The sequence below is a fragment of the Prinia subflava genome, chromosome 2 (assembly GCF_021018805.1).
Source record: "Prinia subflava isolate CZ2003 ecotype Zambia chromosome 2, Cam_Psub_1.2, whole genome shotgun sequence".
NCBI classification, from domain to species: Eukaryota; Metazoa; Chordata; class Aves; order Passeriformes; family Cisticolidae; genus Prinia; species Prinia subflava.
Genome location: NC_086248.1, coordinates 84,611,183 through 84,627,059, shown reverse-complemented (window position 1 = coordinate 84,627,059; position 15,877 = coordinate 84,611,183). Strand labels below are relative to the sequence as shown.

Sequence of the window (15,877 nt, the reverse complement as noted above, 5' to 3'; positions counted from 1 at the left end):
AAAGGACTAGAGTAAAGCCTGGGTGGTCCATGGAATCTTCCACTGGAAAACAAGACTGCAAATTGTTCTGTACAAGCCTGCTTCTGTTTGCTCATTTTGTTTACATTGTTTGTTCTTACAGATTAAAATAGACAGTTACTAGGCAGATAAACAGTGTTTCCTTCCACGACAATGTTATCTAGAAGTTGAGAGCAGCATGGGACAATATATGCCTGTGCTTCATTTTTGGCTGCATCACTCCAACTCCCCATATAACCTGGGGCAGAACATTTTTAGCCTGTGTTTCAGTGCCCTCAGTCACTAACATTTTTTGTTCCACTTTTCCAATTTGTACAAGGGGGATAACATAGCTTTCTGCTCTCCAAGTGGAAAGAGAGTGCATCCAGTTTGCTCCACATTTTCTCAATTGACTGCCAATGCAGAGGGATGCCACTCTTGCAATTCCTCTTGTCACTGGATACCTGTGTATCCTTAGGCCACTGACCAAGCCTTAACAAACTGAAGAGTATTTAGAAGGCCTGAATCAGAAACTCATGAGGAACTAAGCAAGTCCCCTCTAGACTAAACTGTGAGTCAACTCACATGCAGTGATTTCAGTCATGTGCCCTTTCACAGTTCAGCTGAACTTCAGAACATAATAGATGCAGCTTTATTTAGACTTACAGTGGTGATCACTGATGGGAGTGCCTGGCAGATAAACTTATTCCTCGTGGTTTTTCTGTTCCAAAATTCAATGGATTCCATATTTGTAAAAGAGGGAATGCAGAAGGCTAAGTCAGAAAGTGGGCTATGACTGGAACTAAACTTATTTAATAACCTATTTGGGTTGCATGTTAAAGAAAGGAAGCTATTATGCTGTTGTTTTGTGGGATGTTAATGGAAGTTCTGGGCATAATTACTCTGTGTTGGTGTGTCTCCACTGATAAATAAGATGTTTGCCCAGTAGTAACTTCTCTTTCCTTGAAAATGAAAGGGAAGATGAGAAAAAAAGAGAAGAACTGAAAAATAAAAAAGTGAAAAAAACAGAAAAAAGAGAAAAAAGAAAAAAGATAAAAAAGAGAAAAGAAAAAGTAAAAGTAAAATAAGAAAAAGGAAAAGGAAAAGAAAAAGGAAAAGAAAAAGGAAAAGGAAAAGGAAAAGAAAAAGAAAAAGAAAAAGAAAAAGAAAAAGAAAAAGAAAAAGAAAAAGAAAAAGAAAAAGAAAAAGAAAAAGAAAAAGAAAAAGAAAAAGAAAAAGAAAAAGAAAAAGAAAAAGAAAAAGAAAAAGAAAAAGAAAAAGAAAAAGAAAAAGAAAAAGAAAAAGAAAAAGAAAAAGAAGGATACATTTTAGGGTTAAGGATAAAAAGAAAAAGGAAAACTGCAAAGGTTTACTCCTTGCTACATCCTTGGGTAGGAAAAGGTTAAACAGTCAACATTTTTCTTTTCTTAGCAAGTTAGAGAACTGTACATCAGACACATTGTCTGCCAAATGCTTCATTTACTACCAGCTGCATTTTTACTTTGTTGAGAGATAGCTGAAATAAAATCACTGTTCTTTGTGCAAACGGCATGCTAAATAATGTACGGCTACAAGATTATTAAATAGCAAAGGCATTTGATAATATTAGAGTCAACCACAAGTCCCACTTCTGCTGATGCACAGAATTTTGAGTAATTAGTCATTGCACAGAGTGTTGTATTTATATCCCCTTGAGCCCCAGACGTTAGGCCACAAAGTCAGGAGACAAAGAATTGCTGTTATTAGGAGGACTGTTTTGGATTTATTTATATTCTAAGGCTTTATTTCAGTGTCCACTTCACTCCTCTGGCTCAGGCTTCCTCCAAACCAGAAGATACAGCTAAGTCAGAGAATTTTAGTGTAAACCATATTTTTACAGACAAGACCTCTCCACTTCAAGCAGAAGCACTTCAATGAGTTTGCAAAGCCCCAAAAGAAGCACAACTGGCCTGAGGTTATATGAAAAGCCTGGGAAAAAGGCCTCCCAGGCTCTGTTCTGATCTCTAACAGACTTCTCATGGCTTATATGCAACACATTAATAGCAGCTCCAATTTATGGACAGATAAATTGGGATACAAAGAAGACACGTAACTCTTCCAAGGATTTACAGCAAGTCTTTTGCAGAGTCCTGGAACTCTTAATCAGTCCTTTGTTCAAATTGCTAAACCACACTGCCTTCTTTAGACCACAATTGCTGCACAGGCCTGAATACTGTGACATCTCTAAAATTATACAGCTATACACTTATATGAGGCTTTATTAAAATAAAGGTTGTGTAACATCTTCAGAGTTCAATACAAAGCTGCTCAGTGAGCAATCTACTGTTTAAAGACAGCCTTCATAATTCTCTCTCCTAGTAGAAGAGACAGATCTAATAAATTGTAATAAGGAATCTGAGGGAAACAACAAGATTTGAACACAAAACATCTGATGACAACTCATATTGTAGCAATGAGCCTTTATTTTGCAGAACTGACATGAAAAAATAATGGTAATATTTTTGATTATGACAGATAGTATGTGTCATATCTCTGAGAATAATGCACAGAAAAGGACTGTATAGAATAAATCATATGCTCACGTCAAATTTCAGGCAGAGTAGATTAAATGTTGACTTTTATCCTTTCCCCTAAATGACTTTCATGTTTACATGCATGGAACTTCAACCTGTGAGCTTCTCTTAGCAGGTTGTGCAATGTCTGTATCAAAAAAACACAACCAGACAGAGAAAATTCTGGTAATATACGAAATTACTTGGTAAATGTATTGGTTGTGCTTAGAAATACTGTGAAGTTAAAAATTCTAGGTTCTCCATGACATTTAAAAGAGGGACTTGCTGTGATTACTATGGGCACCATTGCGAAAAGTGATTACAAATTTTCATTTAAATGTTGTGTGCCCAAGTGCATCCATTTGTCTTTCAGTAAAATACATCTATGCCTAAGCCAGGCATGCAGATGCCTGATCTCCTGCTCTGAGTGTGCCAATGCAGGACTTTTTGCACACAATAATGGTATGTGTAAACCTAGAGGTCAACTGATGAAGAGATCTTAAATAGAGCAACTATACTATGCATTTAGAAGACCAGATGAGACAAAAATTAGAAAGTCACCCTAACTGGTGCAAATATATATTTGTCATCATGATCCAAGCTGGGCTACAGAGAAAACTGAAGGTTCTAAAAACTAACTCTAGATGACCTCTTCCCCAAAATGACCTCGGTGCTGTAACCCAGAAATGGGGGCAACAGAGGGGCAGCCCCAGCTTACTTAGAGAGCCCCCCATTTTCCACTAATGCTGCACAGGAGAGATTCTGCCAGTGCCAGCTCTCCAGTTTGAATCACGGACCCTAGACAGGACAGTCCACTTCAACTGCGAGGAGCAACCACAGAACAAATCCCAGAGCCAGCAGACACGTTCCAGCCTGCCACAGCCACTGACCACCAGACTGCCCCACCTCCAGAGACCTGGCACAGCTCTGAGGCCCAGATCCTGAGTAACCTGGAGCTCCAGACAGCCTAAATGCCTCTCCAAAGTCCACCTGCACATCCTAAGCTCCAGGCAGGCCTCTGGCAGTACCTCAAGGACTGGACTTGGTTCCCAGCTGTCACTTGAAGTGCTCAGCTCTGTACTATCCCATAGTGCTTTTTGTCAAAATGGAAGGAAACTAATCTCACTGTTGGCCAAATTCCAGCTTTGAGTAATTACGTTCTTCTGACAAATTTTCCTTGGCAGTTTCATTGGAATATAATTAGTAAATGTAAATAGATGTAAATAGTGCTGTAAATTACACTTTGTGTGATTGTCAGAAGCTCAGGGGGAGAGCGAGGGTGAAGGGGCAAAAAGAGCAGAGCTTCATTCTCCAGTAGGGATGATGTGGTGGCCTTCTATCTCATCAGACCATGTATGTCTCTGCCAAGACAGCTTGTTCAGGGCTACTGCAGCAGCAGATGTCAAAATGCAGGATCATCGTGTGGCTCATCACACAGATCATCCCCTTCACCTCAAGTACAATTCTGACATGACGCTGTTCGGTCATGTCCCACAGCTGTTTGAGAGCAGCTGCCGTGCTCCACCTCAGCTGTGCTTCTGCCTCAGCAGCAGGCAAACTGCTTCTTACACACAACTACAAAATGTGTGTATCATTGTTTTCTATGAAATGTTCACAGATTTGTGAATGATTGGTGAAACCTTCTGCTACCAACCAAAGAAGTGTCATATAAATGAAATTATATAATTATCCTTCACATCTATTTTAATGTAGCTTCATGTACTAGTTTCACCTAGAGTGGAAATAGCTTCTTCCAAAAATAAAGTAAATGCATATATTTAACTTAATATAGTCAAGTAAATTTAAAAGCAACTATTTAAAGTATGAAAATAGAATATAATGTATACCTATATTAGTACTTTATTATGTGTCAAATGTCTCATGTACGTCAACTGTTTCAGATACAAATTGATATAGCTGGTGGGCTTAATCAGATCTTTCTGTCGTACCAAAAATTTGAGGATGATTTTTCAATAATTCACTTATTTTTCAGTTTATTCAAACTTTGCATACAGAAAGTAGATAGCAGGAACTAATAAAATGAAGGGAAAGTTAATTTTATTAACAAAAGCTTATTGCACTATTTAGCTATAACAGGAGAAACAGATGTTTCAGCTTTAGAATACCATGTCTTGCAAAACTTCCCACTGAACAACTATTCGTGCTCTACATGTTTTGGATTGTGTATGGAGAGCTCTGCTAACAGTCATGAAAAGCACTGCATACATTACTAAAGCCCACACTAAGATAATTAGTGCTAAAAAAAAGAATCAACAGGACTTTTTCCCCTCTTTATAGTATTGATTTAGTGTGGGTGAAAAATGCCAGATTTTCAATCTTGAAGATTCATGTTCCACCACAGAGTGGGAGATGAAGCCAGCTTTTCCCAGTGTTCTGCCAATAAACACTTAGATTAACTACCTCAAGGGTAGGGAGGAAGAGCCAGGCTCTACAGCCTATCAACCCTTAGTGTCTCTGATGAACCTGTGAACATGGAGAATGAGGAGCACACAAACTGGGGCAAGGAACTCAAATTCTTAATTTTTGTGGCTATACCTACCCAAGTATTTTGTTGTTCAAAAATTCCTAAAATTGCTGTGGACAAAAGAAATTCCCAGCGGTAAATACTGAAGTTGCAGTGCTGCAGAAAGGACTCTGGGCACTGGTAGCAGCCATGGAAAACTTCTATAGTGAAAGGGGACTTTGAAGCTAATTTTGTATCTTGCCTGTGTATCTTCTAAATGGCAAACTCTGTTTTTTAATAAGGACTCTGTAGCTTTTTGCAAATTGTATAGTACACACCTCATTTAACTCTTTGTCTGGCTGTAACTTTACCTTCTGCAGATCTGAACAGTATCAATACAGACACAGGCACATAACCTGATGAGATTGTGCCTGGTCCCTCCCTCAAGATGCTGAATTCAGGGCAGTTTAAGGTAGCAACTTTTTTTTTAGTATCAAACAGCAGGCTAAGAGCATACACATGAACAACTTTGAATACCCTGTGGGTAGGTGGCTACCTGGTAAGCCACATTACAAGTTTGAGCCTTCCCCTGGGGAAGCATCTACTGTGGACATGCCTTGAGGAAAGTAGTATGTCCTACATGTTTAATGCTTATTTTAATAATAGAGCAATCCAGGTTAGTTGAGGATGACATTATTTTGCTTCGTGTTTGTAATGGTTGCTTTAAAACCACTTGCTTTCAGGCAAATTGATAATCAGGCTAAGCATTGTAAGACTTTTATAATGGAAGGCCAACACATTTTTTTTTCATTCAGACTGCAAGAATAAACCAAGCACAGCTGTTTTACTGAAAACAACCCACTGTTATTTAAGTCGATTAACAAAATTAACTGTGAAAATCCTCTGCTATGTGGAAGCCAATAACCTGTTGGCCACAAGGAGGCAGGGCAAGGATTTAGTAAATTAAAAGAAACTGTTTTCATTTAAAATAAAAAGAACCCAGAAAAAAGGGGGAGCATTACATTCGTTCAGACATGAAACTCCAAACTGCTAGGCAAGATAAAAAGCATTTTTCATCCACAGTGTGTGATTTCAGTATTGCTGTTTTTTTCCAAGAGCAGCAAATCTTTAAGATATCAAACAATAGCTGATCTGGAAGCAATTTTATTCTTTTGAAGAAGCAGATCATACATATTTCTTCAACATCACTTCTGTGTGATAGAGAAAAAGTTCTAATAGTAAGCTTTGATAGCAGCAGTGGATTTACCAGCTCAGAGCAAGGAGCTGTACTGCCAGGTTCACAAGGTATTGCTCCCAAGCTAATAAATCCTGCTTCTGGACAGCTTTGGGAGCTCTGCCTTTTACTTCCTCAGCACTTCTAATTCTGGGCTAAAAGCAAACAGAGGCAATTTGGTGTCTTGTAGTGCCCTACCAAGAACCTTATGCAGAGGACAGTGATGTCGCCCTCCCCTAACTAGAAATCTAAGGCATTCCAAAACCAGTACTAACCCAAGGTCAAACTTCTAAATGACAAAGGGGCAAAAGAGGAAAGTAAACCCACAGTATCTCTATTTCAGAGTTATATAGGAAAAGATTATACTGAACAATAAAGCAATGCTTTCCACAGTATTAGAATATCACAGTCCAAACCTATAAGAAATCTTCTGATTGAGATGAAGTGACTTTACTCTTTAGCTCTGCTACTGCATGGCACTGACCTAGGTAATTTCAGCTCCCTGTGCCTCTGTTTCTTCATCCTTTAAGCCACTGCCTTTTCTCTTTGTGAATCAGTATGAGGTCCATGGATAAAAAACATGTTACAAGAACTAGTTGTTATTAATGCAATTCAGATATGGAATGTACCAGATGGTAAAATCTCCAGGATTTTAATGAACTATTGTAACAGAACATATGTAATATGACGTTATTATAACAGGCATTTAAATGTATAGTTAGTACATATAACAGGACCTGCTCTGCTCTCAGTAACTCCACTGGAATTATTTTGGATTTATGTCAGATAATACTAGGAACACAAAATAGCCCCATATGTGCAATGTGGTAAGGTTTTCGTAGCAATGGTATCTTAACTATTGCCTGTCCTGTTTTTCTCTTTTGCTGGAGGTATTGTATTTTGTGGTTTCATAGAGCATGTTTTCTGCACTTAGTTCTGAGCAGGAAAAAGAGAAGTATCCTAATGTCAAAGATTAAAATGCACCTGACCAAGCATCCCTTACCTAGAATCATTAAACTGTCATCATGAAGCAGCAAGATTTGGGGTTTTCCACTCTATTCTGTAAAAATTATGTCTTTAATCACCTTATGCTAGACTTGGTAAGTAATTCATGCTTTGTCAGAAGAATCAAACATTCAGTTTCAGACTGTGAGTAGTATCTCCATTCTCTCACAGTGTTTGAGTTCTAGACAAGATGAATTAAAGGGCAAAGGTGAAAAAACAGGACTGCAGCTCAAGCCAGTGACATCACACACTACAGTCAGAGACAGGTACTTCAGTAAAGGAGGAACATGGGGACACCTTTAGTATGTGTCATAGTTCCGGCTCATCTACAATACAGACTATAAAATTCAGGTGAGTTTTATAGTCTCTATGGTAGATGAGCTAGAACTATTATACCTACTATTTAATATACAAGACACTGGAAGCAAGATACCAATTTCATATCATAAATTAGCCTTTGTGCTAGTGCCCAAAGATTTGGCTGATTACTCACTGCTTTCCCCTAGTGCTTAAGTAGTCTTTTCCAAAGCAAGACAGTTAAACCACAAAAACGTACCGTAGTGTCCACAGCCCTGACCTTCCCAGCAGGAACGTGCTTTGGAATGGGTTCGTCTCCTGATATCATCACGCAGCCTTCTGCTCCAAGAGTAACAATTACGAGCTTACACCCTCTTTCTAACAGCATGCGTCCCACCTTTTCAGCATCTTCAAGATTGCCAACTGAGATGCCCGTTAAAATTTCTGCCTGGAAAACAACCCACACAAATGAAAATCATAATCTGACAGCATTCATTTTTGGACAACAGTTGCATTTGAAAACAGTATTTAGTATCTTTTAAAAATGTGTATTGTAGGATGATCATGAAACCACTTCCTATGCTGATATTCAGCTGTGCCTTGCTCCTTGCGTGGAATCAGTGTTTACTTCAGGCACAGCTCTCTCTCTGATGGAGAACAGCCTAGGCAGAGAGACACAGGAGGTGTGGGTTCTGTTCCAGTTTCTACAACTTACCTGGCATACAACCCTTAGTAAAATCACATTTCTCCCACATGCCTCAGTTTTTTCATCTGTGAAATGGACACAGTGACACAGTTCTGGCAAAAGCATTTTGTGGTTTAATGTGAAAAAATGCTTGATTTGGTCAACTTGGTCACTATTCTTGAGGGATATTTATCACTATTTAAGAAACTTTTTTAACACTTTTTAAAATTCTCAGTGTTCAGCTAGAGGGACATCACAAGGGAAAATCTCTTCCAGGAAAAAAAAAAGCTCAACTTTGACCACTCTGTTCAGTTTAATATAGATTTTTGGATGAGATTACCTACAATTTATCTGAAACCCTCTTTGGAGAAAGGCCCATTATAAAATTATTATATATTTGTTTTATGGCCCTGTCGATTTGCCTCTGTCAACTGTGCTGGCTCTGTACAAACGCAGTTGAACTCTTCTTCTAATTGATGGTGAGCTTAAGTAAACTTCTCCCAGTTGGGTCTTAAAATTAATCTCTTTTAGTTCCACCCAACTAAGAGCAAAACTTCCCCAAAATCTGCAATGAAGACTTTAGAATCAAACAACATTTTCACCACTTCATACATTTTCTTGATGGCATTGTATTGTTAAGTGTAATGTGCTTTTTCTCTTCCTTTTGGAAGGGAAAAGAAGAAGAATGAAACAGGAAGAAAAGGTAGAGAAATTGTCCTTTCTCTGAAGCAGTCTACCAGGCAGTTCTCCCGTATAATACTGTATGCCTTCAACTGTAAGTAAACAGACGTATTACATTTTTCTGGCTTTACTAGATTTTGTCCTGCTTGCCTGGGGAAAGGGAAGCCTTACTGTAGCTTGCACAAGGGTGCTGCTGGATCTTGAAGAATGCAGTCTGAAGCATTTTCAGATAACTGCTTCATAGCCGAGCATAACTTCCACACTCCTAGTGCTTATTTCAGTGGAAAACTTTCTTTGGAACCTATTCAGCAGCTACTCTGCTGACCTTTGCCGCATGGGCAACTCAGCTTCTTGGGAAACAGCTGCTGAAATATTTCAAACTACCTCCCTCTGCATGGCTGAAGCTTGAATTCAGTGCTGGCAGTTCTTGATGTAACAAACTGTAAACTATAATGATCAAACAAGTGCTTGAGGGAGCGCAGGCCATGCCTGTAGTAAAGAGAGGGTGGGCAGGCAGCTGGGGACAGGAACTACTACAGCCATGGACAAGCAAACCGCCCCCAGCTGTGAGTCAGGCCCTGCTCGCCACTGGCATTTCCTGAGTTTCAGCCTGACCCAGGCAAGAGCCACCCTTGGGCTCTGCAGGGCCACATCGTGCCAACACACTCCCTAGAGTTTATAGTATCACTTGCAGAGCACTTAATCGTTTCAATTTTTAAACACACATGACCAAGTGCTGCAGTCCCTTCTTAGACAAGCGCACAAATTATTTCAAGCACTGTTGATCTGATCACTGTGAGGCAGAGCCTGGTGTGGCAGGACCTGGTTTTTAAACTTGTGCACTGCAGGGGCAAGGCGTGGTCAACATGTTCACACAATTTAAAATTACTTTTTTTAACCACACTGATCCCAGACAAGAATATAGCAAGATCTAAATTATAAGAAGCCAACTAAATCTGTCTTATTTTCTCTCTGGCATGCCACCATGGTGCTCGAACTTCTCTTGCAGTATAAACTATTTAGGCATATTAAACATATTTCAGTTTTTAAAAGGTTATAAAAGTCAAGTAAGAAAATTTGTTTCAAAAAGTATCTCACAAAACCTTTTGAATGTATCTTCTTGCAAAGTTTCCAGGAAGCCAATTCACTAATAATGGTCTTGAAATAACTACAGATAAGCTGAGGTATAATATTAAAATATATATTTACACGCTGTTCAAGTGTCTAAAGAGTCTGAGTTTCTTCATGAATTTTATTATCTCTGGAGCAGGAACAATGTAATCCTGTATTCAGAACACCTGGTGCCCTGTGTTACATGAATAAAAATAATTTAACACAAATCCTTGAATGAAACAGGCAAACTGAATTTTCAGAGTACTTTATGAGGGGCAATAACTCCAAACATTCTACCTCTGTTGCAAAATCTCCAGGAGGAAAGTGGATTTGGTTTAGATTAACAGTAAATCTAATATTGGTTTATTTACCTACTATTCATACGTCTGTAAGCTAATGAGCAGGATAAATGAAGAATTTAAATATAATATTCTTCCTAATAAAATGCACAACCTGTATACTTAGCATTAAGACAATACTCAAATCAACAGGATTTTTTGCATGAGTAGTGAAAGAATTGTTTTGGGACAGATATTTGTAGAAATCTTTCTTTTCATCTTTACACTGCTTATACCAATAAACAAAATTATTTTGAACAGAGTCTGTATAAAAAGAGATCTTCAGCTGCTTCAAACCACTATCATCTAACTCATCTACAGCAGGATGGTACAACTAAAAAACACTGGAACAAGCTGGAAGAACCATAAAAGCAGCAGAAGCCAGACAGATTCTGTGCCAATGATTAGAGATTGCGGTAAATGTCAACTGATGTTAAATACTGTGGTGAGTTTTTAAGTTCCTCCCTTCAGTAGAATCTTATTTAAAAAACAAACTGTGGTACAATTGAGGGAAATAACTAATGGTTATGTAAAGAAAAAATTAAATAACAATACTAAAAGCCCAATGTGGACATTTGCCATCATACTGTACAAAAGAGCAGCAAATGAAGAATTTTACTTTTCTGCAGCTAGTCTCATAAAACTACTCAGTTAAATGGACTTATTAAAACAAGACAACATTTCACACAACTGCTGTCAGAACAAACCTATGGTGGATATTATATAATTAATATACATATTATTTTCATAATTTTGTTTGCAAGACAAATTTAGCTAAAGCTTTGAATTTCATAGATATGAAGGTTCTTGGCCACAGTCTTTACTAATCTTAGTTAAGTCTCCATCTCTCTTTGGACTGTGAGTCTAGTCATGGTAAGCTGACAAAAACCAGAAGTGCCACATAAAAGAAAATGGCTCTGCTTTTTCCCAGCCACTTTTGTCCACATTGTCCATTCTCTCGTGCCAGAACAGCCACTTGTGTGGCCTGGAAACAAACTGCATTGCAAGACAGATCTGTGTTAAAATTAACACTACCCTGAGTCCCACATTACCCCCAAAAGTCAATGCAAAGCAATTCACTTCTTTCAACAGCAATAGTAATTTACACTGGCTAAAACTGAGAATGATCCTAGCATATGAACATTTGCCAATTGTTCCTAGCTGTGGTGGATTTGGGGCAGCCACTTCCAAGGAGATGTTCTGGATCCTCTGCTTGGTATTTGCAAAACCAAATCTGCAGCATGGTATCTAGTTTTGGGAACGTTGGCACAAGTAAGACACTGACCTACCACGGCACACTGCAGTGGAAGGCCATCAAGACAGAGGACCAGAGACCAGGACATACAAGAGAAGACTGGGAGAAGCAGGCTTGTTCAACCTAAAGAACTCCTGGCTAAGCGGAAAAGCTAATTGCTGTCTAGGGCAATTTAGTAGGTGGGTATAGAGAAGATGAAGCCAGAGGCTTCTTGAAGGTGCACAGGGCTAGGGCTAGAGACAACAAGCACAAACTAGAACATGGGAAATTCCAATACTAGGACAAGCTTTTTCACCACAAGGGTGATGAAGCAGAGGAACACATGCCCAGAGGTCACGCAGTCTCCAACCTTGGGAGATTCAGAACTTGACTGGACAAAGCCCTGAGCAATTTGTCCTAAACTGGACAGGCTTCACCAGGGTGTTGGACCAGTTTAACATCCAGGGGTCTGTTCCTAACTTCCACAATCCTCTGATCCTCAGCAAATATAAACTGGTGAAATAACAAGAAGTATTAATTCTTTACAGAGCAGTCTATCATTTGGACTGGGTTTTGTGCACCTAAGACACTAACAACTTTGCAAATGTTGCCAGGTACTACTGGAAGAGAAATAAAAATAATAACAGAGAAACTGTCCCAGTTTTAGAGCTAATGCATCTAAAACTACATATGATAATTTAAAATACTTTTAATTTCAAATATTTAAACACAGTAAGTCAGTTGGCTACAAACTTGGCCTGTACCTTAGGAGATTTCTTTTGAGAATGACAAAACAAGAACTCAGTCTCGTTAATTCTAACACATGTGAACAGTTCCCAAGAAGTATTACAACAGATTTAGCATATAAGAAATTGCAAGGTCAGGCCACAAGCCAAACTACTTCCAGTTGTTTCAAATTATAAAATTTTTACATACATACAGGCAGAAATACTTATCGTGCTAGAATAATTAAAAACTGATTGAAATGAATTGGCCTGAAGCTATTAATTTCCCTCCCAAAAGTAACATCTTTCATTTTAGACTAAATATGGGAACATTCATAGTTTCCAGCAACTGATAAAATAGGGTTTAGAACAAAGATGGAAATAAAATATACTGTGAATTGCTGGCAACTTCTAAGTAATGGCAGAATAGTAGCTTTACGTTACTTAAAACACAAAAGGCAAATTCAAGAGATGTTCTGATATACTTTATTTCTAAAGGACCTGTTTTTGTTTTGACTACTAGAGAGATCAATTATATTTTCTTAAGCAAGATTATTCTTAGTATTAATCTCTCTAAACTAATAAGCAGTATCTTAAATGTCCTTATCCCAGACTGCAGATAAAGTGTTATAAAGTTCATATTCTTTGAATCTTGCAAAAGGCAAGAACATCTCTTAATTCTGGACATACTAGCAAATGTTTATTCCAAATAATGATCTATCCTCTGTTAAGAGACAGTAGCACTTAAAAGGAAACCGTAGGAATGTATCTGTTTTTCTGTTATATTTATGCATCTTACAGCTTTAACAAAATTAGCAATTAACTTGTACTGCTTTCTACTATCGAAGCTCTGAAGTATTCTGCTAGCATTTAATTAAATCTTTGCAAAGCCTTCTTTAGATCAGAAGTCTGATACCCATTTTACATTAGGGAGAAAGTAGCTCCCAATTTTGCATTAAAAACAGCTTGTCAAACTTAATCATTTGCTGTAACCATTCAGGAGTTTTTCTTCTCCTGAAGGGCTCCTCAGTATTCTTTGAACAGAGAAGCAGCTGTTCTTCAAAACGTTTAGGATCAAATCGAAATTGCTGATGTGCAATATATTTTGGTTCCTAACCTGCAGGGCTATGTAACTGCATGCACACGCTAAGAAAGAAAAACAACACATGAACTGTATTGACACTGTGGTTATGCCTAGAGCCATCTGCAGCAAGGAATCACACAAATATGGGGGAAAAAATTTTAAGTATTCCAAAGAGCTGGTCTTGTATAGGGTTGTCTCTTTTTCAGCATTTATAGATGACTGAAAAGAACAACGATTAGTTTTCACCAGGATGACATTGGATACATTTATTTTCATTAGAAGAATTAAGGGAACGGAGAACTAGCACATTCCTGCACAAACCTCAGGGATTAGGCTGTGCTACATCTGGGAATTAACAAACTAGTCTCAACAAGTTTGATCTTTCTGGGAAAAGATAAAACTGAACTACAGGCTAAGCAAAGAAAGAACTGATAACCTTGCAAGATTTGTTCTGACTTTTTTTGTTCATGAACCACATAAAAAGAAAGTAATGTCAGACATAAAACCCCCTGTTATTGCAACAAGCAAGAATGAAAAGAACAGCTTGTGAAGAGCCTTCTAGACAAACTAATGGTAGATAATTCACTGATAGTGTAATTTTGTTTGCTTCTCTCTAGCACGTATACCAATAAGAACAAGCTGTGCTGTAATACCAGGTAAGTTCCTATTATTTCATTAAATCCCAAAGCATTTAATAAAGAATGGAATATAAAGTGCTGATGTTGTATTTGATATTTGCATGTTTGAGAGCCAACAACCCATGGCTGACACTATAGCTGACAACTTCTATTCTGTGACAAAGGCATTGCAGATCAAGACCCTGACCTTTAGAGCTGTAAATAACAGAAACTCCTGACTCAGTAATAATGCAGCTAAACACAAGGACCATCCTCTTTTTCTCATCTTTACAAAAACTTCACAGAGTCTATGAGATATCTTAAACTGTATGGCTGGTGTTCTGTTTGACAGCCAACATCATTTTCTGTTACAAACATACTGTTCACATATTATCCACAAACCACAGGATTTTACAATTTAAAAGTATTTCTTGGTGAACAAGAAAGAGAGGGACATTATGATAAAACTGTGATAAATTCTTGTAAATGTGAATTACTAAGAGAGGCAAAACAAGGAATAAAAAAAATCTGTGTAAATTTAATCCTGTCTTAGAACACATATCTGTGTTAAAAAGAATGTTTTAGAAGCACTTGAACTGGGTAGCTCTAAAGACTTCACCTTCAAACCCAAAGTGATTTATTAACTCTTTAAACACTTAGTAAAGATAAAGCAGAAACACACTTTTTTTTCCCCCTTGAAGTAGCTAAAAATATCAGATAAAAAAAAAGATTCCAGAAAGGGTAAAGCTGGAATCTAAATAAGATTTTGGCTATACAAAGACATTTGAGACTTAGAAATACCAAGTAAGAGAGGCAATGGAGCTGGAACAGAACATCTCAAGAAGGCAGCTGTAAGCAGGACATTCAATAAATTTGGCCATAGAGAATAATAATTTCTAAAAATCCACTAGAATTACCATAGTGGCTTAGAGAAAATGTCCATCTTATCCAAATGCTCTTTTCTAACTGTGACTGCCAGTAAACAATGAGGGAAATTTGTTAAAAAACAGGACAAAAAGATCTTTTCCTTGTATATGTTCAGGATTACCAAAGTCTTGGGTACTTCCTGATTTAAGATGATGACGGAAATGCACATGTAGTTGGTTGAATGGATAAAGTTTTAAAAAACAGAATTATCTTTAAGATTTGTAGAATTAACTTGTTGCTTTTAAGTGCAATGCAGACATATGACTGCTAACCTTTATTTGGGTATGTAAACATTTATCTGTATATCAAACTTCTCAAGTGTATTCATTACAGAGATCTGAAATTAAAGAAAGTCATGAAAGAAAACAGAAAACAGATGGTATATGAACATATAACAATTACTAAAAAAACTACTTTCAAACTTGTGACATAAGAAAAACAAATGCTTGATTTTTTCTTTTTTCTCAGCAAAAATAGAGGAACAATGGCAATAGTTCATCCCTGAAAATCAATTCAATACAAATCAGACACACAGAGAGAACAAAATCAAACAAAATTAAATATTACATTTGTGCTAACATAACTGATTTCACTGCAAAGTTTCAAAAGGTTGTTTTTAAAAACAAAGGTATTTATGAGCCATTGTTGTTCTCGGAATATGCTGTAGGAGTCCTACACTTGGATTCATGCTCCCATGATATGGCTGGCAGGAACTCCCATATGTCTAACATTTCCATAAATTCAGAAGAGATGAGCCTTCTCAACAGCAGAGAGCATATTTCAGTGCCTGACCTTGCATCCAGTGATGCTAACTATCTTCACATGGTAATCAGTTTTTAAAAGAAAATAGCAGAAAAGAATGCAAACTGTACCCCAGCTCTGCAGGAAAAGGTAGAGGAGTGAGCAGGGATCTATTATAATTAT

General features: G+C 37.6%; 1 protein-coding gene across 1 annotated transcript in view; it reads right to left on the bottom strand.

Annotated features, from left to right (window-relative positions):
* RBKS (ribokinase) overlaps positions 1 to 15,877 on the bottom strand; it is a 77,525-nt gene that overhangs the window by 14,120 nt on the left and 47,528 nt on the right. The window contains exon 7 of the mRNA XM_063390841.1: positions 7,809 to 7,997. Within this exon, the coding sequence (XP_063246911.1) occupies positions 7,809 to 7,997 (189 nt within the window). The remainder of the gene's footprint in view (positions 1 to 7,808; positions 7,998 to 15,877) is intronic.